Raw genomic sequence first — 24,028 nt, 5'->3', positions numbered from 1 at the left:
ATTTCCTCAGTAGTTGAATATGATAAAACTAATAATGCCTATTTCAAGAGGCTGAGGAGATTAAATGAAAAAGATTCTTATGAGTCCTCCAGTAACATGATTATTTATTGAGAGCCTAGGAGCATGGCTTAGTTCATAGAGCTTTGGGCCTTGGACATGGACTGGCAGAGGGGAAGGAGATGGGAACACTGGTACTGCAAGAATCTGTGGGTAATGGGCCTCCTTTCTCTGAAAGAAGCTGGCCTCGGGACTTGGTTTCCCTAAGAACCCCTCTCTCTAGGACCACCTCCCCCTTTCCTATCTCCAGGCCTTTGCTCTCCCTATATCCTTTGTTCTTTTTACTTTTTTCTTTTTTGGTTGCTGGGGAGGTAATTAGGTTTATTTATTTTTTCATGGAGGTATGGGGATTGAACCCAGGACCTCATGCATGCTAAGCATGCACTCTACCACTGAGCTATACCCACCCCCCTCCCTATATCCTTTGAGTTGAGAGCACTGTACCTGTCTCCTGAGCCCTGCCTGAGGTCCTTCTGCCTCCCTGAGTCTCACCTCCTTCAGGAGGCAGCTTTTTGATGCTCCAGACCACTGACATCTCCCTCCCCATTAATATTCCCAGTGTTAGATGGATTTTAAACTCCTTGAAGGATGGCCCATGCCCTAAATATCCAGGATGGTACTGGTCTATAAATCAGGCACGGGAAACATTTGCCAAAAGGATTAACAAATAGTGATGACTTTTTGAACATCTATCGTGTCAGGCTTTGGTATTTCAAAATTGAGTTAGACAAAGTTCCTGTCCTTAAGGAGATTACCATCTAGTGGGGTAATTTAAGAGATACTTAAACAATATATTATCTTGTTTAACCTCATGGCAACCCTTGAAAGCTGGAAGTTAAGAGATTTGGCCAAAACAGTAAAGCCAGGCCAGAGCTAGCCTGAAAGGCAGGCCCTGGCACTGAGGTGGAGGGCCTAGTCTCCTACTGTCACCTCCTAGGTGACCTGAAGACTTGCTCCTTGCTTCCAAGGGTAGTGGGCAAAGACTGGAAGAGTTGAGAAGGTGGCCACAGTATGCATCCACAGAGCATTTCACCTCCAGATGTAATCATACCCCAGCTCTGTCACTCATTAACTTTGTAATCTCGGGCAGGTGACTGAGTCTCTCTGAGCATCAGTTTAGTCATTTGTAAAAGAATGCTGTAATGGGCATCCATAGTTTTCACCTTTACGACATCCAGTCCTACTTCCGCCAGCAGCGCTCCGGTGTCGCTCTCCCCTCCCCAGTTGTCTGTAATGGGGGTGGGGGTGGCATGATACCCAAGCTAGCCAGTGGATTGCTCTCTTGCCCTCTCTGGTTCCTGACCTTTTGTGACTAGTTATGCTTTTCCTTCTATTCTGTGAGCTCCCCACCACAACCTGCCCATCAAATCCCTCTAATAAGTTCCCTTTTTGTTTAAGTTCATTACAGTCAGTTATTATTGCTTGCAGAAAGAAAAAACTTTAATTGATCCAAACACCTACCTTGCAGTGTGGTAAGGATTAAATGATTCAATGAAGTTTGTAAAGTGCCTAGCCCGGTCCTAGCAGCATAGCAAGCAGTCAGTAAGGGGTGGTAGTTGTCTGTAAGTTAATGCTGGGGTGGAGATGAGAAGTGGGGAGGGAGGCAGGGCACAGGGAGGGGGAGGGAGATTGTTACTGGTTTGATTCCACTGAGAGAAACCTTCCCTCAGGAGACAGCCAGAAGGACAACAGAAGGGAGGGAAGTCCAGGCTATGGTATGCTCATGTATTCAAAATGTCTTTATTGAAACAGAATGATAGAGCAAGAAAGAATGAGGTCTGGGAGGATGTCTTTGGGCACAGGATGAAGCCCAGACCTAGTGGTAACAGCGTGGAGCTCTCTCCCTGTCCCTGACTCTTGCCAAGGAAGTGAACACAAAGCAGCAGGGAGGAGATGGGGGTGGGGCAGCCCTCTTTGATGCTGGCATGAGGTGCCTCTGAGCCTTCTGGGCAGCCCTGCCTTCCTCCCTCGGTCCTCCCAATCTCCTTGCCAGGGCCTTGTGCCACCTTTCTATATGGGCTAGCCTCCTGCCAGGTGCTCAGAGGCCACTCAGAGGGCAGGGTTGGGGGTGGCGAGCAGCGGGACGTGGTCACAGCGGTTGGGGGGTGGCTGCCGCAGCAGGGAAGGCCGGCGGCACAGCTCCCCATCCCGGAGCACCTCGGGCAGGAGCTTGCGCTTGGTCTCCGGCAGAAGCATGATGCTGAGGATGCAGAGGAGGGCACAGGCCGCCAGCACCACGTGCTGTAGGAAGGCTCCATGGCCCATGTGAAGGCGCTGGGCTGGGCCACTCAGCCCTCCAAGCGCCCCCAGTGCCATGATCAGGCCCAGACCTCGGCCCCTGGGAGAGATGGATGAGGCACTGAGCCTATAGCTGTGAGCCTCACCCCAACCCTTCACTGGCAGCCTCCTGCCTCCCTCGGGTTCTGTCGCCAGCTGGAGGCCTGGAGACTCCCCTGGCAGCACCCCTGCTCTCACCGGACAGTGGTAGGGATGACTTCGGCAGCAAGGAGGGTGCTGAGGATGCCAGCAGCTTGGGAGGAGAAGAGGCCAAGGACAGAAAAGGTGGTGATGGCGGCCTCGTTCAAATCTGGAGGACCAAGAGGGAATATGTGAATGGAGGTGGGGAGATCATGCTTGGCCTAGTCGCTGCCATCATCCCCTCTGATCCCTAGCCAGGTGGGTTCTGTGCATTCACTAATCAGTTGGGGGAACAGACAGGATTGTGCGGCCAAGGGGGAGGATTGTGGATCTGGGCAGGGTGTGATATTGACTTGGGAGGCCTGTGACAGAAACAGCGTCTGAGCCTGTCTGAGGCACCTCTGCTGGCTTTCCTTTGCTGAGCCCGCACTGTGGGGAAGGGAGGATGCTCACAATCCCACAGGCCCAGCAGGACCAGGGACGCAATGCCAGTGAGGGTCATCGAGAGAAGCAGGATGCCCCGGCGGCCAAATCGGTCCACGGTGACCCCCAGGAAGACGCAGGCTAGGGCCGCTGTGCCGCTGGCCAGCAGGGAGCACAGGTAGAAATCCGATGGGCTCCCTCCTCCTCCTACGGGCTGGTAGCAGTGGCGAATAGCGTGGGCAATAAAGCTGTCATACAGGGCGGGGAAACAAAGAAGAGTGTCTGAATCCCCATCTGCAGCTTTCTACAGCCCTGGCTGCCCACTGCAGGGGTCCTCAGGTTCTACCCCCCACCAACCAGCCCCTATCCCAGCTACTGGCCTGGCCCTTGGCTCAGACACCCAGGCTCACTTGGTGAAGCCCAGGATAAGCAGATTTTTCCAGATGTTGCGGTAGTTGAGGAGGGAAGCGAAGGAAAAGGAGGATGTTGCAGGGAGAGGGCAGGTGTTCTCCAGGTCTTGGGAGAGAGAGAGGAGCTGTCTGTTAGAAGGAACAGCTGAAGACCCAGGGTCTTCCCACATGGGTGGTGAAGACCCTGGGAGAAGGTGGCATAGCTACAACAGAGGGCACCCTCATGTGTGCACGTGAGGTATCTCACCTGTCGGGACCCTATTTCTTACCCTGCAGGGCCTCCTGGGCCTCTTCTCCCAGCATCTGCCCATGGGGCCGGTTCCGCTCAGCCAGGATCCTCAGCACAGACTGGGCCTCCTCAATCTGTCGCTTCACTATCAGCCACCGTGCGGACTCCAGAAACAGACCAGGCCAGCTAGGGGTGGGAAGTGGGGTGCACTGTGAGGCCTCCATCTCCTGACCCAGGACTGGGGTACTCCCACCTCTGAGGGGCTGGGGCTGGGGTAGGCTTGGATAGGGGGCTGTGGCTGGAGCCAGACTAGAGGTAGAGATGGGAATGGCCAGACAACAGGTGGAGGGTGATACTGACCCATAAAACAGGAAGAGGATGCAGGGAGCCGTGATCATTCGCTGCAGAAATCGCCAGTCCTTAGAGACTAGGGCCAGGCCCAGGAACAGGAAGTGTCCCCCCACCCCCACCAGTTCCCCTGCCAGGGCCACCCGAAGCCTCTGGGTTGGGTCGCACAGCTCCAGGCCTGGAGATACAGCAGGGACAGGGAGGAGAGGCCAGGGAAGAAGAAGGCGTGGGAGAGGAGAGAGGGAGGGAAGAGGACAGAGAGCGAGGTCAGACTCTCTGAGTGGAGGCTGCAGCCATCGCCTCCCACAGACTAACCTCTAAGGCAAAGAGTGGAGAGATTGTTCATTCCTCTCTCCTCTCCTACAAACCCGGGAGGGCTCGAGGGTCAGAGTCCCTGGTAGGTGGTCAGCATTCCCAGTTTACAGGCTCTTTCACATCAGACCTCTTACTTGGCCTTCATACCAACCCTTGTTCAAGGTCATACAGTTACTCAGGATTTCATTTTCTTGAGGAGGTGGTAGCTAGGCTTATTTATGTTTTTTTTTTTTTTTTTTTTTTTTTGTCATTTTAAAAATAAGACTCATTCCTTAACAGCAGTAAGTCTAGGGCAAGAGGGGCCTTAAAGATCGTGGTGGGAGAGGGGTGTGGAGAGAAGCAAGACCCCTGGATCCTTCAAAGGCCTGGGCAGAAAGACAGCTGAGATTTTGAACAGCTGAAATCTGGGGCTGAAAAAGGGACTGCGGGGATCCTAGGGAGCAGTGTTAATGGCCTGATGATACAGACAGGTGGGCATGAGCCCCAAGGGAAGGAGTTCTGGGAGGGTACCACTTACGCATCAGGTAGACACCAAGGTCAACGCCAGCAAGCAGAAAGCCCAGGAGGAATCGGAGGGCCATGACACCTGTGGAGGAGCCTGCAGCAGCCCCTCCTACTCCACAGGGGCCCACCAGCCCCAAGGTCAGCAGCACGATCCCACGACGACCAAACCTGGAAAGCAGGGAGGGCCTCTGGTCACCCAGACTCCCTGGGGGAGGAGATGCTGAGGCTAGAGAAAATAGGAAAGGATGGGGACCATGGGTTGGCTACTGGGCACAGGGGCATGGCTATGGTTCTGTTGGGGTGGGACCATAGACTCTTAGGTGGGGCTGTTGGTCAGAGATGAGGGCATTTCTCCATGGAAGTGAGACCAATCAGAGGGGATGGGATATTGTTTAGGGCACTTGGGACCATTGGTCCTTGGGGATAGACCTATTGGTCAGTGGGAACAGAGCTTGTCTTGCTCAGAGTGATCAGAGGAGATGAGGGCAGTATAAGGGGTTTGAGCTATTGATCTATGGAGGTATGCCATTGGCCACTTGTCCATGGAGATAGTATTGGTCAGTAAAGATGGAGCTCTTGATCTTAGGGGACTGAGTAGATTTTGGGGGTTAAAGCCATTGTTCCATGGGATTGAGGCATGGGTCTATGAATCCATAGGGATGGTCAATGGGGATGGGGCTGCTGACCAGAAAATGGAGCCACTCATCCATGGGAATGGAGCTATTAATCCATGGGGCAGTACTATTCATCAGTGGGGATGAGCACTGATCTTTGAAGATTGGACAGCTGATCTTTGAGGATGGAGCCATTGATTCATGGGGTAGGGATCTCAGTCCATATGGATGGGATTATTGGCCAATAGGGATGAATCTATTAATCCATAGAGATAATCGGTAAGAGTGGGGTCACAGACCAGAGGAGATGAGATTATTGGCCAATGATGTTGGTCACTGGCTATGAGTCAGTGAGGACAGGGTAACTGATCCTTGGAGGTCAGGCTATTGATTTAGGGGGGAATAAGACCACTGATCTATGGGGAGTAGACTGGGGTCACTGGGCATTGGGAAAGGGGCACTGATCCATGAGAGTGAAGCTACTGACCCAATAGGCTGGGGCCATGTTTTCATGGGGCACAGCTTATTGGTTAATGAAGCTAAGGCTACTAAATTTAGGAGAATTATGGGTCTTTGGGGATGAGGCTGTTATTCTACAGGAATGATGCTACTGGTGTGTGGGAATGAGGCCACTAATACATGACAGATAGGCTATTGACCTGTGGGTTTAGGATCATTTGCCCTCAGGGTTGTGTGACTGTTGGGAAGTGAGAAGAGGTATTGACTTTAGGGAACTGGATTATTGAATGTTGTGTTGCCTTCAATCCCTGGAAGTTGAACTGTAAAACCATTTGGATGGGATGGTAGATCAGTGGAGGTGGAGCACCTGGTTAGTGGTGATGATGTCTAGAATCAGAGGAGATGGAAGTTTTGATCCCCGGGAAGAGCTATTGGCTAGTGGGGATGGGCTGTTTGTCTTTGAGATGAGGCCACTGATTCTTGGAAATAGGGCTTTTGATCTGAGAGCACTGAAGATCCATGAGGATGGGGCTGTTAATCTTGGGGGTAGTGTGCTATTGTAGTCACTAATCCATGGGAGTTGAAATATTGACCCCCATGAGGGTAGTCACTTGTTTGTAGAGTTGAACTATTGGTCAGTGGGAATGGGGCTATTGATATTTAGAAATTAACAATGATCTTTAGGAATGAGGCTACTGAGATGGAGCTAATAGTCCATGTGGATAGGGCCCTTAGCAGGGATGAATCTTAATATATGAAGATGGTGAGGGAGGTGGTTAGTGGTGATAGGGACAATAGAGGAGGAGCTAGGACTTTTGATATGTGGATATAGGGTTTTTGGTCAGCAGGGATGGGGCTACTGTCTTTGGAGATGAGGCCACTGATCCATGGATACAGGGATTGGGAGTGGTGGAAAAGATATTCTGTTGTGTTAAAGAGGTCTGGAAAGAGTATTTCTTGATGAGGGGTGAAGTTGAGACAGGGATGGGGCTGCGTATCACTGAACAGAAGAAATCCAGAGAACGCTGCAGAGTCCACCGAATCCTCTTCAGCCTCTTGCGAAGGCTAGCTGCCTCCGCTAGCTTCCCTAGCACCCCCTCCTCTCTACTCGCCAGCCCTCACCTGTCGGCTGGGTAGCCCAGGAACAGGTAGCCAGAAGCAAAGCCCAAGATGAAGAGGATCTGCTCCAGGATCACCTGCCAGCCCAGGTCACACACCAGATCCCACTGGGGACGTGAGAGGGATGGAAAGAGTGTGAGGCCCCTCGTTGGTCGCTCTCGGCCCGCCCCCAGACCCGTGGCCCACTGTTCTGCTCACCTGGCCGATGGCGTTGGTGGTGAGCACGGGCAGGCCATTATAGTCCCAGTCCTTGAGGCAGTGGTTGAAGTCTGGCGGGGCGAAGCCGCTGCACGAGGGGTCCGTACTGGTGGCGACGACGCGGCTGGCGGCGCTGGCTGCTAAGGCCGCGCTGACGCCGCTGGCGTTGGGGGTCTGCTCCCAGCCAGAAGTGTTGGGGGGGAAGGCCCCGTAGTGGCAATGCAGCGGGGGCGCCAGCGTGAAGATGGGGTCCGAGGCCAAGCCCAGGGCCACGAAGAGCACGGGCAGGCAGCAGAGGCCGAGCTGCAGCTGCTGGCCGCCGCCCAGCGCCCCCACTTGGGCGAGCAGCGCCTCGAAGCTGAGGGGGCCGGGGGGCACGGCCAGCGACAGGCTGCTGCCCATCCCGTCGCCGCCCGCGTCGCCCTCCCCCTCCCGCTCGCGTTCGCGCTCCCGCTCACCCTGCAGCTGTTCCGTGGGCACCGCATCTCCAAGGGTCCCGACCTGCTGTGGAGGGTGGGGGCAGAAGAAGGGTTAAGCGGAGAAAACCGCAGAGTAAGGGAAGAGCGCGATCGGGAGGAAGGCGGCGGGGAATGCGCGGGAGGAAAATGCCAGGCGCTTGGCGGAGGTGCGGGGAGATGATGGCGTAGCCCCCAGGGCCCGGACACTTACTCCATTGGGGCTGGGGGTGATCTCTACAGTGCTGTCGATTTTGCTGCCGCCCCCGCCATTGGGCTCGGGGGTCCCGGTGGCCACCCGGGGAGCCAGCTTGCCGACCGCAGGGGCCCTGCGGGCCCACACCGAAAGGATGCGCTGTCCTCTGGCCCAGTGGCGCGCCCGGTGCCCGGACACAGAAGCCAGAGAGACCCCGCTCTGCAGCTCTGCAGCCGCGGGCGCCTCCTTCGTCTCTGCGATCTATGCGCTGCTTTCCCCTCCCCTTCCTCCAGACTCTCCTCCCCTTCCCACGTCAGCAGAACCTTCGGTCCAGACTCTTCGTCAGAGAGAGAAAGGGGGGCCAGGGCCCAGGGGAGGGAGAGGATGGGGCTCAGTCTCTGTTCCCTGGGTCTGCAGGCCATTGCAGTAGAGAGGAAAAAAATGCTTAAGGATAGTAGATCCCAGGCAGAGGCCAGCAATTCTTCCTTTGCTTCCAATTCTTCCTCCTCACCATTCACCCATCCAATCATCCATCCATCCATCCATCCATCCATCCATCCACTCATTCATCAATAAAATGTGTCTGCTGTGTGACTGGCCTTGTGCTAGGCTTTGGGGATAACAGTATGGACAAGACCCACCTTGGAGTACTTACTGGGGAGATGGGTGGATATACTGGAAATTACGCTATAGGGCATCCATATGGTGGACTGGGTTGGGCGTTGCATTCAGCCTTAGCTTTAGTCCTCTAGAAGACCACTTTTCTTGTTTCATCACTCCTACCCTGGCTGAGTCTCCATCATTTCTCAACAGCATTTGGCACTGTTGACCACCCCTTCCTCGAAACACTTTCTTCCTTGGCTGCTAAGTCCCACACTCTCCCTGGTTTTTTCTCTTGCTCCCTTTTTCTCCATCACGGGCTCATCCTCTTCCTTTTCGCCATCGTTCAGTGTCTGCGATCTTCAGAGGCTTGATCCTAGGCCCTCTTCTGATCTCTGTTCTACCTCAGGATCTCACCTGTGCCCATGGCTGCAATCATGCTCAGTATGAACAGTATGAACCAATACAAACCTGATTCCCAGGTTTACATCTCCAGCTCCCACCTCTCTTCTGAGTCCCAGATCTATGAAGCCATCTCTTATTTGACCTCTTACCTTGGATGACTCACAGGGACCTCAAACTCAATATGTACAAAACCAAACTCATGGTCTTCCCTTGTAACCTGCTTGTCTTCTAATGCTTCTTTCCTCAGTGAATGGCACCCTTGTCATCCAATTGTGGCCAGATGCTCAGGCTACAGCCCTTAGAGCACCCTCTTCTTTACCTCCATGTCAAATCCTTTATAATGTCCTGTCCATTTTACTTCCTATATAGTTCTCAGATATTCTGCTTCTCTCCATCTCTACCACCACTAGTCAAGCTACCTGTTGTACGGACTGCTTTAGCCTAACTCTTAACCAGTGATCTGCATCTGCTTTGTATCCATCTCTTTCCCTCATCTGTTATTCATAGTGCAGAAGCAGTGATCTTTTCAAAATGCAGATCTGTGTATGTCCCTTTTGTACTTAGCAGCCTTCAATGTCTTCCCACCATCATGGTAAATGCTAATATCCTAGACACCTCATATGTGGTCCCATGCTCTCTGCAGCTCCACCTCACTTCTCTCCCTAAACTCTCTGCACTCCAGCCACACTCATATTCTTTCAGTTTTTTCCAGGGCCACAGGGCCCTTGCTTTATGCCTAGAAGGCTTCTCTTCCTCCTTAGTCAAGTCCTCCTCATCCTTCAGCTGTCAGCTCAAGCATATTTGTCTCAGAGAAACCTTCCCTAACTCCTTGAATTGCTACTCAAAATGTGATTTACAAACCAGCAGCACCCACATCACCTGGGCGCTTATTAGAAATGCAGAGAGTCTGCATTTTAGCTCAATCCTCAGGCGTATGTACATTTAAGTTAGAGATGCACTTCTCTAAGAGATTCGATACCTAATAGGTACTTTATTCTTTAATCTCAGATAAAGGCCGGAAAGGAGTGTCCTGGCAGTCTCAGCTAGGTAATGCATTCTCTCTTCTTGCCACTGAACCACACTTCTACTTTGTCTCCTCTATTCAGAAATTTTCCAAATGTGGGAAACTCTTCTGATGCAATAAGTAGCCTCCCCCTACTTTTCCTCCCCCAACTCATTTCACCATCTCTTCAGGATTTACTTTGGTGCTGTCACAGCCAACATTCCTTGGGGATTTGTTTGTGTCCTTGTATCTGTCCTGGAATTATCATCCCTTTGAATGGTGCTGGGCTGTTCACATGCATTATCTTGTTTTAGGGCCTCACAACAACCCTGGGAGATCATTATGCTCATCCTTATCCTCATATTAAAGATGAAACTAGGACTCAGAGGGACTGACAGGGTTTACCTGCAGACGCAGATACATGGAGACTTGCACTGAGACCTCTGCCTCTAATTCCAGGCTGATCTTTTAAAATTCTTCCTAGAAAATGATGGAGGATGGTCCCTATTACCAGTCTTCAGTGAATTTTGGTGGCCCCAGAATCAGGAAATGAGTTCCCTTTGGAGAGTGAAGTGGCCTCCAGGCAAATGCATGGGGGCAGGCCAAGGGACTAAGACTGTGATTGAATTTGGAGGTGCCTCCACTGTGCCAGTCGCTGTGCCAGGGAAGTATCTTGGGAAAGCGGAACTGAAGCAATGGATCTGTGGCTTAGACGTCTTCCCTTGTGGAAATGGCTAGAGGAACCACACTGCTCATCAAGTTCACCAAGCCCTGAGGACTCTGGACTTCCAACACCCTCAGCTCCTCTAAATGATGGTATGTCCAGATAAATGGTCAGCAGGAAAGGGGAGTTTAAGGGGCTAGACTTTCTTAGGTTAACCTAAGGGAGAGGGTGCCCAGACCAGCAGTTCTCTCCAGTTGACCGGAGCTGTCTTATGGCACCAAGCTGAAGACAGTTGGGGTGACCTCTTCAGCATGGCACCATCAAGGCTCCCGTGGCCAACCTCTCCACATGTGCATTTCTCTAATCACAGCACCTGACAATGAGGTCTTGGAGGAGAGGGCTTGGTCTGTAGTCAGGGTCTGCCTCCCTGGAATGTGACTTCTCAGACTCTTCTTGGTTCGCACATCCTCAGGGTCTCGGCACATCCATCATCCTGTTTTTTTCCATTACCAGCAACTTTCAAACTGTCAACTCTGTGCCAGGTTTCTTTTTTTTATTTACTTACTTTAGCTGACTTATTTATATCCAGCCCCCTTTCCCACCCAACAGTGTACCTTCAGATTTTTGCTGGGCATATCATGGGAGCTGAGAACCCACGAGATGAACGGTTGTTGAAGAAACAGCAAAATTTCCCCTCAAACTCTAAAGGCAGCCTGCTCACAGTGTTTGTCCCATCAGTTTGGACAAGGGTACCAGGCCTGCCCCACAGGGTCCCAAGAAGCAAAGTCAGGGAACCAGACAGCTGGTTTATTGAGTGCCTGAAGCCCAGTCTCTCCAGAGGGAGGAAAGACTCTCTCCCCCTGTGGGGAGGCACCAATGTCCCGCCCTTGCTCTCAGCTAACAGTGAGGCACTGATGTCTGAGAGCCAAGACACAGGATGAGAAAGGGGCTCCGGGTGGCCCCAGGTTTCAGCCATCTGGTTCTCTGTGGGGCCAAGCTTTTGAAAGCAGGTGGCCATGTGGCGCCCAAGAACCTCCACCCCAGGCTGAGGGAGGAGGAGAGTCCAGTTCCTCCCTGCCCCAGAGGAGGCACCTGTTCCTGACAAAGCAGGGAATAATATTAAATATAAATAACTTATACAAAATGGCTCGTACAAAAAGCTGCGGGATAGGGGGAGGAGCCTCTGTGAGAGGCTGAGATGACTGGAATGGGTGGGAACGGGGAAAGATGCCTCCGCCTCTCCTAGTTCCTAAAACTAGGGTGGCCCCAGGCCTGGAGGGGGCTCTGGTAGGCAGGGGAGGGCAGAGCAGGACCAAGGGGCTCAAGGGGCCAGGCTGGTGAGCAGGGTGGTGAATTGCAGGGCCCGCCCTGCCAGCTCTGCCACACACTGTGACATCTCTTGAGCCGCAGAGCCCGATGGGTAGCCCAGTGCAGCCCCCTTGATGGCCAGCACGGTGGCCCGCAATGCCTGGCCCAGCACGGTGCCCGCAGCCCCGACCTGTGCTCGCAGAGGGGTGGAGGCTGCCAGCCGGCCCAGGGTGTCCCCAATGAACACGAGGCGGTGAGCGGCCACCACCACCTGCTTGCCGTGGGGCACAAAGAGGCGTGGAGGCTGGTTGGCCCGGGTGCTGGACATCAGGGCTGCCACGGCTGCCTGCAGCGCTGAGTAGTGGCTCTGGCATTGCCCGGCATAGAAGTGCAGGAGCTGGAGATCTCCGGCAGGCAGAACCAGTGGTTCCCCTGGGGACAGGGCCTCCTGAGGGCAAGAGCAGTGAGTGGTCAGTGGGACCGCTCTCATTAATGCCATTTTTGCTCTCGTTTCCTTTCTCCTTCCCTCCCTTTGTGCCTCATTCCTACTTTTCTCTCTGAGTGCAATCCTTTGAGATCTTACCTCTGCCCATCAGACAATTTGGATTCTCACAGCAAGTGACAGGGAAGTGTCCAGAGTTGATGTCAGATAAATCTGGATTCAAACAAACTCAAACAAGTCTCTGAACTTCGTTGTTTTCTTATCTCTAAAATGGATACTCTAGTACAGGGCTGTCCAATGTGAACAGAATGCGAGCCACACATGTAATCTCAAACTTTCTAGTACTCATGTTACAAAAAGTACAAAGAAATTGGTCTAGATTTTCTGACTCCATATATCAAAAATGTTGCAATTTCAACATTGTAATCAATATGAAAATGATTGAGATTGTTTTTCATACAAAGTCTGCAAAATCTGGTGTGCATTTTATATTTATAGCACATTTCAGTTTGGACCAGTCACATTTGGAGGGATTAGTAGCCGCATGTGGCTTGGGGCTACCACACTGGCTAGTGCAGTTCTTGTCACCTAAGGCTGCAGTGAGGATAAGTTGGCACCATGTATGGAAAGGGCTGAGAACAGAGCATTGCCGGCTGTAAGCCCCGTATGAGAGCTGACCATGGCTATGATCAGTGCTGACGTGTGTGACGTTTGAGCACAGGGTCTGGCACTTGGAAAATACCTGACAAATGGTGGCTGTTGTGACTAGGACCATTCTAGACTGAGCCGAGGAGACCATCTCACTTTCTTGAGGCCCAGAGAGATTAACAGGCGACTTCAGAGCTCCTGGCTTCTTAGTGGTGGAGCCAAGATTAGGAGCTGGGTCTCTTAGGAGCCCAGGAATTCACAGTTGAAAGGAGTCTCAGAAGTCGCCTGGCCCAGCCCAGACCTGCAGCCCAGAAACTCTGCTCCTGACTGCTTGGTTTTCTGACTTCTCTCCAACACATTCTTTCCCCTCTTTCTGAATTCCTGATATCCTTTTCTAAGTTCCAGCTCCTTCCTGATTTCTAACCCCTCCCAACTCCAGCTGCTGGGTTTCATTGCACTCTTACCCCGATCCTAATCGATTTCCCCTGATGGTTCAGTTAAGAATACCCCTCCTTCCAAGTTCCTGCTCCTCCTGCCCCAGGCCCCCTCCCCCAGCACCCCCTACACAGGGTTACCTGTGGCTCCGGCGGCCCCCTCTCCAGCAGGTCAGGATCCCCTGGGGAGGCCTTATCCGGGGGCCTGGGTCCCTGAGCTTTGTCCACGCCCTGCAGGAGGGGATGAACGTCTCAGTTTGGAGGAAGGGAGGGCGAGGTGGCCTTCGTGGCCTTCCTGTTCTTTCCCATTCCTGCTTCCTTCCCAAAGCCTCTCCTGCCATCAGTGTAACAGCCCCTTGACTCCAGGTCTGGGAGAGCTCTGGTGGCAGGTCAGAGAGTTCAGCGACCCCAGGCTGGGTTTAGGGGGAGGAATGTAGCAATGATACAAGTGGTGTGACCAAGTACTGGGTCCTAGTCCAGGAGATGTGGGGCCAGCTGAGGGGAAGAAGGGAAGGGAGGAAGGGACGGTCTGAGCCTGGGCTTCAGGCCTCCTGGCTTCTCCCCCCTGGTTCTCCTGGAGGCATTTCTGGTGGCGGCTGGAGGCGAGCTCACCTTCAGGTGGACATAGTCGTACTCCTCAGCCATTGGGATGCCTTCGTACTCATTGTGGTGACCTGCTGGATGGTCCTCCACCTCCCTGCCGTCTGGATCCCCCTCAACCTTGGGGATCCCATAGCTCGGCAGGCGGGGTGGGGGTGGGGGCAGAGGCCTGTCCTGGATGCTGCCCCTCCGGCCTGGAGCAGGAGAGGGAGCCAGAGAAGGGCTAGGGGCCTCTGGGACAGGCAGGGCAGGCAGAGGGCGGCGGGACAGGCTTTCAGCTGAGGGCAACCGGGGCCTGTGTGGGGGTGGGGGGCTTCTGGTCAGAAGCAGGGCCAGGGTGTCCAGGTCATTGGAGGCCGAGGCTCCCAGGGGCTCTGGAGAAGGGGGTGTCTCTGGCCCCAGCAGGGGAACGTCGTAGATGCCCTCGTCCGTGCCCCCGCCTTCCCCATCTGCCAGCAGTTCCTCGGGTGCTTCGTACAGGTTGAGCAGGGCTGATGCTCGTTTCAGGTTGGAGGGAGCAGCATAGAGGGGGGGGCCTGGCTCCCGGCCCCCCTCCCACTCCAGATCCGGGTCCAACTCAGATGGTGGTTTCAGGGCCAGAGGCACGTCGTAGGGAGCTTCATCCTCTCCAGGGGGCTGTGGGGCTACCTGGGCCAGAGGGCGGGCAAAGGATGCGGGGGAGTCATAGGGGCCATCAGAAGGAACTCGGAGGGCAGTGGGGGGCACATCATAGACCTGGAGAGGAAGCAGTTGGTTACTCACAGGCTCAGCAACTGGCTGCCCATCTCTGCCACCCCTACACAGGAAAGCCATCTGTTCCCTGCCCAACATACACATGAACCTCTAGCCCTCACCTCCAAGGCATCTCCAGGGGCAGCCAGTTGAGTCCCACTGCCTCTGGGGACCTTGTAGATGTTATCAGGGGAGGGCGGACAGGGTCCTGCTGGGGGTCCCGAGGTAGGACAGGGCCGAGCTGGGGGTGGCACCACATACACCTGAGGGATCAAGACAGGCAGGTGGGTTTGAGGGGTGGGGTGGGGGAGTAGGGACCAAGGTATCAGATAATGTGTAACTGGGAGGAGTTTAGACATCTTCCAAACCCCTCCCTGTGCTGATGGGGAGACAGCCCAGAAAGGCTTGGCAGACAGGCTTCATACAGCACAGAGCCAGTGCAGAGCTGTGGTCCCAGGGCTCTTCCTGCCCCACCTGCAGGCACTGGTGGAGGGGAACGGGGCTGTCCTGACGTGGGGTTGGGGGAGCTCCAACTCTCACCTCCTGGTCCTCGTTGCCTTGCTCTGGGGCTGGAAGTGGTAAGCCAGGCTGGGCTGAGGGCACCTGGGAGAGGCCAGGTTTAGGTGCTGGGCCAGCAGGAAGGAGCTTCACTCTGTTGGCGGGCACAATGCCCTGCTGGCCATGCAGGGAGCAGAGGCACCAGCCGTCCAGCCCGTCAGCACCTTCCCTCTGCAGTACCCGTAGAACATCCCCTCGGCGAAAGGACAGCTCCTGGGGGGACTCAGCAGTGTTGTCGTAGAGTGCCCGGGCCAGCTGGGCCTGGTGGGTGAGGTGGAAGTGAGGAGAGGGGTCTTCACACACAGATCAGGTCATGTCACCTGCCTGCTCAAAACACTTTAGAGCTCCCCGGTTCCCTCAAGCTAAAAATCTGACCTCCTGACTCAGCTCTTCCTGACTAGGCCCTGCCTCATCTCCAGCTTCAACCCCTGCACTCTCCCTCTTCTTTTCTATTCCTTGATCTAGACAAACTCATTCCTACCTCAGGGCCTTTGCACTTCCTTTACCCAGAACCCTCTTCCCCTGACTCTTCATCTGAACTGGTCCTTTTTCATCCTTCAGTTCTCTCAAAACATCTCCTTCTTAAAGAGGTCTTTTCTTCACTCTTCTCCCCGCCCCACTCTGTCTGTCTCTGCCCATTGTTTCCTTCACAAAACTTTGTATGATTTGCCTACTTACTTTTTTATCACTGATTTCTCCCCTTGTACTATCAGCCTGTGAGAAAAAGGACTGCTATATTCCAAGCCCCTGCAATAGGCCTGATCTGGAATCATTCCTCCATAAACATGTTGAAAGAATTATTCAAGAAGTGCTGCAAAGATTTCCTATAGAATCTCTTGCCTTCCCTGCCCCAGTCAGCATCCCCCATAAGCAGGTTAGCTTGAGCAACTGCAGAGACCCCTCACTGAGAGACTGGGAGAAACCCAGCCCAGACTGAGTCTCAGCATAAATTAAGGAAGAAAACAGAAACCAAAGCAATTGTTTTGTTCTCAGTCTGAGCAAAATAGGTTCTACCAGAAGAGGCTGAGGTTACCATGGAGAAAAGTGTACATGCTCGGGGCTGGTGGACCAACCAAGAGCAAACATTTATCAGCCTGTTTCCAGTGCTGTCTGGTGGGGACATTGAAGCTTCTTCCTACATGCTCAGGTAAATTACAAACACCAAGTGCAAACTGTATATCCAGACACTATGCTCGTGTTTGCACTAATTGTCTCATCTCATTTAAACCTCACAATATCCTTGTGAGGAAGGAACCATCATTCTCCCCATTTGGAAGGAAAGTTGGAACAGAGAGGTTAGTACTTTGCCCAATGACACACAGCTGGGTACAGCTGACGGAGTGTGATTTGAACCCCAGGCTATGTGATTCCAGGGCCTATACTCTCACTCACTCCTCTGCTGCCTCTCCACAACCACAAACATTAGGATCTACTTTGTTCTTCTTATATAAGTAACAGTAGTTAAGTCAAGAGAAGCCATGACTCAAAAATGACTCAAGCTCATGGGAAGTCTTCACGATGCCCAATTTCCCTTTGCTAGTCACTTTTCACTGGGCTCCTGTTCCACAATGTCCTTTGGTAGAATCAAGATTAACCCACTCATAATAGCAAAATGTATTCCGTTTGAGCTCTGTTTGTTAAGTGACTCGAACCTGCTGGCAGGATCCTGGGCAGTGGTGGCTTACCCACTGGTGGTGGGAAGCAGGTAGTTAGGCATTACTGAGCAGGTAATCCACATGGGCTGCCTAATTCAGTGAAACCTCTCAAGCTAAAGATCTCTGGCAGGCTGCATTTGGCCACAAAGTCCTGGGGGAAGGGTGGCCTGCTCAGCCAGCATGAGTGCATGCTCCTCTTGGCTGGGTGATTTTAACAATAAACTGACTTCTCCTGCCTGAGTCCAAACTCATCAAACCCTTTTCTGAAATTTTGGCTTCTAAAGGATGTCATCCCTCAGAAAGCAAACACACTAGCCAGATGACACAAATTCCTGGTTAGCTTGGCACTTTTCTTTCTTTTCTTTTTTTTCTTTGTATTCATATATTGTTGAAGTACAGTCAGTCTACAATGTTGTGTCAGTTTCTGGTGTGCAGCATAATGTTTCAGTCATACATGAACATACATGTATTTGTTTTCATATTCTTTCTCACCATAAGTTACTATTAGATATTGAATATAGTTCCCTGTGCTATACAATATGAATTTGTTGTTTATCTATTTTATATGTATTAGTTAGTATCTGCAAATCTCAAACTCCCAATTCATCCCTTCCCACCACCTTTCCCCCCAGTAACAGTAAGTTTGTTTTCTATGTCTGTGAGTCTGTTTTGTAAATAAGTTCGTTTGTCTTTTTTTTTTTTTAAGATTCCACAACACTTTTCTTTCTAATTAGAAATTAGAAATTGGTGTTTTGGATCTAGTCAGGGGGTTAAGAGCATGGTTCTGAAGCAGACAGACCTGGGTTTGAGTCCTGGCTCTGCCCCTTTCAAGCTGAGTGACTGGGCAGTTTGTTTAGCCTCTCTGATACTCAGTTCCCTCCTTTGTAGAATTCCATATCCATATGCAAGTATCCACTTTCAGATAATAACAGTATTGGCCTCACAGGGTTATTATGAGGACTGGGTGAGATAATGCGTCAAACAACCAGGACAAAGCTTAGGGCCAGCACGGAGCCAGTAAATGCTCAAAAAAAATTAGCTGTTGTTAGGATCCTATAAGTATCATAAGCATAAATCTCTGCCCCTCTCCAGGCAAAAAGAAAGATCTACCTCCTGGGACTACATAGCTGACCAGCATCCTGAGCCAGCGTCATGTCAGATACCTCACTATGTTCAGGACCTCCCCTCTTCCACCTCTAAAGGAAGTTGACTTCACAGGGCCTTCTCATCATCATACAGATTGAGGAACTAATAGGAGTTTAGTTTAAGAAAGAGTGAAAATCTAACTCATCCTCGAGGGATGTGGGAGATGTCAGGAGTCAGGCTTTTCCTCCCAGCCTCACAATCCTCCTTTTCAGAGTGCCCATGCAGAGACAGCCAGGAAGCAGGTGACAGTATCGCTTTCCCTGGCAATCCTAGGGCCTAGGGAAGGGTGGAAAGGGGACAGAGTTGCTTAAATTCAGACTGTAAGGAGTGCAGGACAGAAAGCAGGGGTGGAGCTGTGGAGAGCTCCTCCCTGTGTCAGGTTTGAATTCTGTCCAATGGGACCAAAACCTCTGGGCCTTGCAATTTCTAGAACCCAGGCCAGAGTTGCTGATAGACTGATTGATGGTGGGTGTGGCCACCCCAGCTCTACCCCCTCTTCAGGGGCCCAGCTGACTTGTGAGGGAGTGGCTGCCTTAAAGGAGGGTGGCAGTGGGCCACATGCTCTCTGGGAGGCCTCCTCCCACTGTCCCCTCATGCCAGCTGTCTCCTCCCTTTGTCCCCAATCCCAGGAAAGTGGCCAGAGGCTGGCTGACATCATCTCCCCTCCTCCCTCTATTTTCTCTTGCTCTCTGACTGATCTCCCTCTTTTGCGCTATTTCCCCCCTTTCTTCCATCCTTCCTCTAGACAAGGGCCTCTCCTAGGGCCCCTTGGCCTCTCCCATTTTCCTGGAGCCACCTCCGTTCTTTCAGCCCCCTCCCAACCTTTTACTAGCCTCCCAATCACAAGTCCCTGCCAACTACCAGTGGCCATCTGTTCCCGCCCATGAAAGAGCAGATAGGACTCAGGCTACACTTGCCCCCTCCCCTCCTTCCAGGGGCAGCCTCTAGAAAGAAAGAGAGGAGAATGGGGAGGGGGAGGGGAGAAGGGGGAAGCCAGACCCAGAGGGGACCAGGGGTGAGGAGAGGGAGAAAGAGAAACAAAAGTGAGAGGAGGGGGACACGGCCTCTTGGAGAAGCAAGGGACCACGGAGCGAGACAAAGAGTAGGCAGAAATAAGTGACAGGAGTGCAGGATGGGCTGCGGAGGTCTCTGCCCCGCAGCCTCCTCTCTCTGGTGGACTCACCGAAGTGGCTATGGCCATGGCCTTGGCCTCCCGCGCGGCCAGCTCCAGGCCAGGCTCTGTTTCGCTGACTTCAGCGCCTGCCCCGCACCATGGAGGCGGCCCCCGGCTGCGGCGCCTGAGTCGTGGCCTCCGCGGAGGTTGGAGGAGGAGAAAGAAAACCCACAAGACTCCCCAAATGGGAGGCAGCTTGGCCGGGCAGGAGGAGGAGCGAGGCGGGCCGGGGCGTCGCTGCGGGACCTCATCCAAGGGCGCGCGCTCTGCACTGTCCCCGTGGCCTCCCGGGGGCCGCCGGGTGGGCCAGGCCCCCGGAGCTGCCTGCCCTAGGCCGAAGTGGCACCCCGGGTCCACATGGGCCCAAAGCTCCCTTACAGGGCAGAGGCGGGTGAGGAGGCGGGAACTGGGGCTCTGTTCGACGCCTCTCCGGGCCGCTCAGGACGGCCCCGAGGGCAGGGAGAAGCCACCTGGGCGGTTGGGCTGGACGAGCGAGTTTAGGGGCCAACCCTCCCCACCCGAGGGCCGCGCCAGAGAGCGGTGCTCCCGGGGGCCGAGGTGGGGGCGCCCAGGACTCTGTGGCGGCCCCGTTGCGAGAGGGGGCGGGGTGGGGTGGGTACAGAGAACTGGGACGTTCGTCCTCTTTAAACTCGCCGGAGTTGGCGAACGGAGGCCAGGGTGGCGCCAAAGGCCTTGGAGAGCGCGGCCGCTGGGCTGGGTGGCCCGAGTGGCCGCTTTCTGCTCAGACGCTCGCGGCCCCGGCGGGGAGGCAGGTTCCCACGCACTCACACTCGCTCGCGCCCGGCAGTCTAGGGGCGCCGCGACGCCAACCGCACGCGGGCTCGGCTCGAAGGGGCGGGACGGCCTTTCCCACGCGCCCGGATCCAGCCCTCAGGGCCGGCGCTCCAGCACCCACCCTCGGTCCCCTGGCCCCCGGCCCCGCCGCCCCGCTCACACGCACCCCTGGCGGGGCGCCTCCGCGCACCCCAGGGCTCAGGACAACCCGGGTGTCTCTGGGAACCGAGAGAAAGAGCACAAAGCAAAAGAAGGAGCAAAGAGAAGGCGAAGGAGAGCAGGCGCCAGGGTCCTGAGGACTCGCCTGGAGGTGGCGTTGGGGGGACACTGAGAGGGCTGAGAAGGCTCCGGGGGTGGCGCGTGGCCTTCAGGCTCACCTCCCGCTCCCGGCTCCCCTTCCCTCCCCTTCCCGGGCTCCCGGCGCCCTCTCAGAGCAGCTCCTTTCTCCTCCCCTCGGGCCCTCTCCGCTCCGGCGCGGGGCTCCGTCCCGGAGATTAAGAGAAAGGAGGGAGGGGAAAAGGGAGGGGGCGGAGGAGAAAGGAGGACGATCCCTCCAAAGGCGGGTGTTGAGTTTCAGCTCTGGACCCTCGGGCCAAACTGCACGCCCCCTCCCGGCCCTTCTCCCCAGCGCCTGCTCCTGCCCGACGTCGCGGCGGGCCTCCAGGTGGCCTGTTCCGCTCCTTCCTGGGAGCCTTCCTCTCCCCGTCACGCCCGCGCTCTCGCCCGCCAGCCCCGCGCCTCTCTGCCTCCCTTTCATTAGCCCCACATCTGGCTCTCCAGCAGGCGGGAGCGTGCTCCTTCCGCCTTGCTGGGGTCCTCAGCGGAATCTCTCCATTCCCTTGGCGTGGCTTCTGCAGGGGTGGCAGGGCTAGCCGCGCCGTTCCAGCGCGGAGCAGGCCGGGGGTCTGGCCCGGACACGGATTCTGGCTCTGACGAGAGAACCTGAAGCCTAAGCTCCTGGTCCCGGAGCTGCGGGCGGGCTGGCCGGCTGTTCCGCCTCTTGGGCTTCTCTGCCAGTCTGGGCCTGTCCCCCGCCCTCACTCTCGCTCACTCCTGCTGCCATGAGGAACAGAAGTGGGGACTGCAGGCACAAAAGGACAGAACTCTTTTAGAGGAGCTGGGATCTGGTCTCTCCAGGAGCTTAATCTGAAAGGAAGGGGCTCTTGGGTCCCCACACCTTTCCTCCTCTGCGGTGGCTGCCTCCCTCCAGCTACCCCTCACTCCCAGTTCTTCCTTGTGGGGCACACGTCAAGGCCTCTGAGAGGCTCCAGAAGACCCTTCTTTCTTTCCTTTTTAAGGTTCCTGGAATTTGAAAAGTGAGATGTCAAACAGGATTGAAAAATTGTAGTATGTTTTCAATGTTTACATTTAACACATTAACACTTCAAACACATAAGATAGACAGTGCCTCTAAGTATAATCTCATTTGGAGATAACATCAGAAGTCTAATTTAAGGCCTTTTGTGAACCTGAGGCCTTGGATAGAGGCTCTGTACCTCCCCTCCCAAACACCCCCACCCCTACATTCCACTGGCCCACTCTTCCTGGTATCTGCCATGAGGGAAGGGGGGATATACCTGGCCCAGCTCCTTCCCCTCCCTGTTGCTTGAGCGCCTATGAACACACTCAGACTCCCTTAGGATGGGAGAGGAACTTTTAAGTTTCCAGATGCATCTGAAGGGAGAGCTCCCCCAATCCAGCTCCAGCCTGGGCCAACCTCTTCCAGACCTCAGCCCTGGGGGCCCTGGCTGCCTGGAACACAGACATGTAGCTGCTGGGGAGTGACTTGGTATGGTCTTTGTCCAGGGGACTGCCAAAGAAAATTGGGGCTCATCATGGAGGTGGGCAGGAAACCCAGTTCCCAAGGGTGAACTCTCTGACTGGCACAAGTAGAAATAGATGGAAGCCAGAAAACACTAAGCAGGAAGGAAGTGCTAGGTCCTAGCCAAATGGTGTTTTGGGAGGTGGGCAAGGAGGTGCGGTGCTGGGAGCTGGTTGCCTGGGGAAACAGAGGCAAGGGGAGCAGAGTGCAAACCTGCCAGGAAACAAGCCTGTGCTTCCAGAGTGCCCCCCAGGGAATGCTGCCACTAGGGAGTGAATCCTGGTTTGTCAGCTGTGTGACCTTGATCAAGTTCTGGAATGTCTCTGAAGCTCAGTTCCTCATCTGGAGCAGTGACTTTGGTGAAGAGTAAATATATGTAAAGTGCGTAGCACAGTGGTTTCTCCTCTTCACTTTGGCTCTCCTCTTCCTCCTCCCTGCCCCCTCATCCCCCAGCTTGTACCTTCCCAAAAGCTCAAAGTGTTTCTTTGTTGAGGGCAGGAGACTTCTCTCTGTCCTTTATGCTTCATCTCTGCCCTCTCCTTTGCAAATAGAGGTTTAAAGTGATTCTAACTTACTCAGAGAGGGCTCCGGGCCCCAGGTAAGGCTGGAGAAAACCCAGGCTGGGTGGGTAACTAAGACCCTACATGGATGGCAACCTCAGGCAGGGGGCCCCTCAGCTTCAGGGCTTGCCTTTGCCACTATTCACGGGGTCCCCTCCATCTGGTTTTTGGGTCCCAGTCTTCTTTCCCTCTCTTGTTCCTTCCCAGCAGGGCCAACTAGCTGGTCTCATCCTCACCTACCCTGTGACTTGCTTGACCTGTTCTTGTTCTTCCTGCTGCTCAAAATTTCTCAGGTGCTCATAGACTCTTCTAGTTCTCTTCTCTTTGGACCCCACAGCATCAGGATTGCCTGAGTTCTAATCCTGGTTTCAGTACGAGCTAGTGATCTTGGCAAGCTATGTGACCTTTTCGGGCCTCTGCTTCCTTGTCTGTCAAATGGGATGATAATGGACCTGAGGATTAAGAGAATTCTGAGAACAGTGCCTGGCCCATGATGTGTAAGCATTGGCTCAAGGCAACTGTTATTATTGTTATTTGATGCCAACTCTTTGGGGCAGGAGAATGTCAAGGACATGATGCCTGCCCTGGAGAAACTCACATCACATAGATCATGATTGAATACAGTTGATACCATCCCACTGGCCTTGGAATAAAATCCAAATGCTCCACCACAGCCTGTAAGACCTTATGTGATCTGGTCCTTGCCCACTTCTTCACCTCATCTCATTCCACGCTCTCCCTTATCCTTAATTTTTCATCCACACTGTCTTCCCTGTTTCTCAGACATGCCAAGCTCTTCCACCTCTAGGATTCTCTGTGGCCTGTTCCCTCTGCCTGGACCACACTTTCCCTGGGCCCTTTCCATCACTGTCAAATTCTGCATCTTTCAGAAAGGCCTTTCCCAGCTTTTCAAGTTAAAGTTGCCCCCTTCACCCCCCAGTAATTCCCTATCTCATAACACTGTTCCAGTTTCTTCATAACACTTATTATTATCAGAAATGATCTTGTTTCCTTGTTGGCTGTCTGTCTTCTCCTAAAACATGAGCTTCATGAGGCAAGGATCGTACCTGGCTTGTTCTCCTCTGCATTCCTAGCATTTAGGATGATGCCTGGCCCATAGTAGGTGCTCAATAAATATATGGCAAGTGGACAAATGAACAGGGCAGCCATGACTGTAGGACAAACTGAGTAGGCTGAAGGCCCTCTGTGGGGAGGCAGCAGCCCCGGGCTAGGGGAGGTAGTTGCTGGGCTTTTTGTCCTGTTCACTCTGATTCTCTGTGTGTCTCCCAGGCCAGAATGGGTTCTCTTTGAAAGCAGGCTCCAGAGCCTAAGTACCTTTGTAACTAAAAGTGATACTACAAGTAATTAGCAACTAGTACCATCATCACCCACCCATCAGCACACGGGAGCCTGTCCTCCAGGCCTCCGTCTGAGCCAGCCGTTCACCTTTAATTGTGGGATCCGGGGAGGTTGTGGTGGGGAAGTGCTTCAGCGCTGAGAACAGCATCAATTTACTAGCAGCACAGAAGTACTTCGGCATTTTTCGACACCAGCGCCCCGGCCTCACATCAGGTGAGCGCCAATGAGCTTCAACAGGCCCTGCCAAATCCTGTGGTTTTAGCACAATTTCTGGAGCTGCTAAGCTGGTTGGCACTTTTGTGGCCATCCAGGTGACACCCACGTCCCCCAACCCCCCTGCCAAACACAAACATTTCTACCAATGAGAAAAGAGGCCTG

At 53.8% G+C, this 24,028-nt stretch overlaps 2 protein-coding genes across 6 annotated transcripts in view; both read right to left on the bottom strand.

Annotated features, from left to right (window-relative positions):
• Window positions 1–1,768: 1,768 nt before the first annotated feature.
• LOC105068784 (myosin-6) overlaps window positions 1,769–24,028 on the bottom strand; it is a 59,568-nt gene continuing 37,308 nt past the window's right edge. For 2 of the 5 annotated variants that reach the window (XM_074365749.1, XM_074365748.1), the window contains 10 exons: window positions 7,764–7,997; window positions 7,095–7,598; window positions 6,900–7,003; window positions 4,718–4,872; window positions 3,898–4,063; window positions 3,578–3,723; window positions 3,309–3,414; window positions 2,875–3,146; window positions 2,533–2,644; window positions 1,769–2,395 (listed from right to left, as the gene is read on the bottom strand). In XM_074365749.1, coding sequence (XP_074221850.1) covers window positions 2,107–2,395; window positions 2,533–2,644; window positions 2,875–3,146; window positions 3,309–3,414; window positions 3,578–3,723; window positions 3,898–4,063; window positions 4,718–4,872; window positions 6,900–7,003; window positions 7,095–7,598; window positions 7,764–7,997 — 2,088 coding nt within the window. In that variant the 3' untranslated portion in view covers window positions 1,769–2,106. Of the gene's footprint in view, window positions 2,396–2,532; window positions 2,645–2,874; window positions 3,147–3,308; window positions 3,415–3,577; window positions 3,724–3,897; window positions 4,064–4,717; window positions 4,873–6,899; window positions 7,004–7,094; window positions 7,599–7,763; window positions 7,998–24,028 lie in introns of those variants that run through there. The other 3 variants (XM_074365750.1, XM_074365751.1, XM_074365752.1) reach the window with 3 other exon arrangements.
• On the bottom strand, window positions 10,950–20,876 carry EFS (embryonal Fyn-associated substrate). The gene is made up of 6 exons (XM_010954727.3): window positions 19,124–20,876; window positions 15,122–15,400; window positions 14,704–14,844; window positions 13,862–14,584; window positions 13,391–13,480; window positions 10,950–12,173 (listed from the first exon to the last, which is right to left on the bottom strand). Exons 1-6 carry the CDS (start codon window positions 19,139–19,141, stop codon window positions 11,739–11,741), a joined length of 1,686 nt encoding a protein of 561 aa, XP_010953029.2. The 5' UTR covers window positions 19,142–20,876; the 3' UTR covers window positions 10,950–11,738.

This window comes from Camelus bactrianus, chromosome 6, assembly GCF_048773025.1.
Source record: "Camelus bactrianus isolate YW-2024 breed Bactrian camel chromosome 6, ASM4877302v1, whole genome shotgun sequence".
NCBI lineage: Eukaryota > Metazoa > Chordata > Mammalia > Artiodactyla > Camelidae > Camelus > Camelus bactrianus.
Note: the sequence above shows the minus strand (reverse complement) of the source record. Positions and strands in the feature narration are given on the sequence as shown.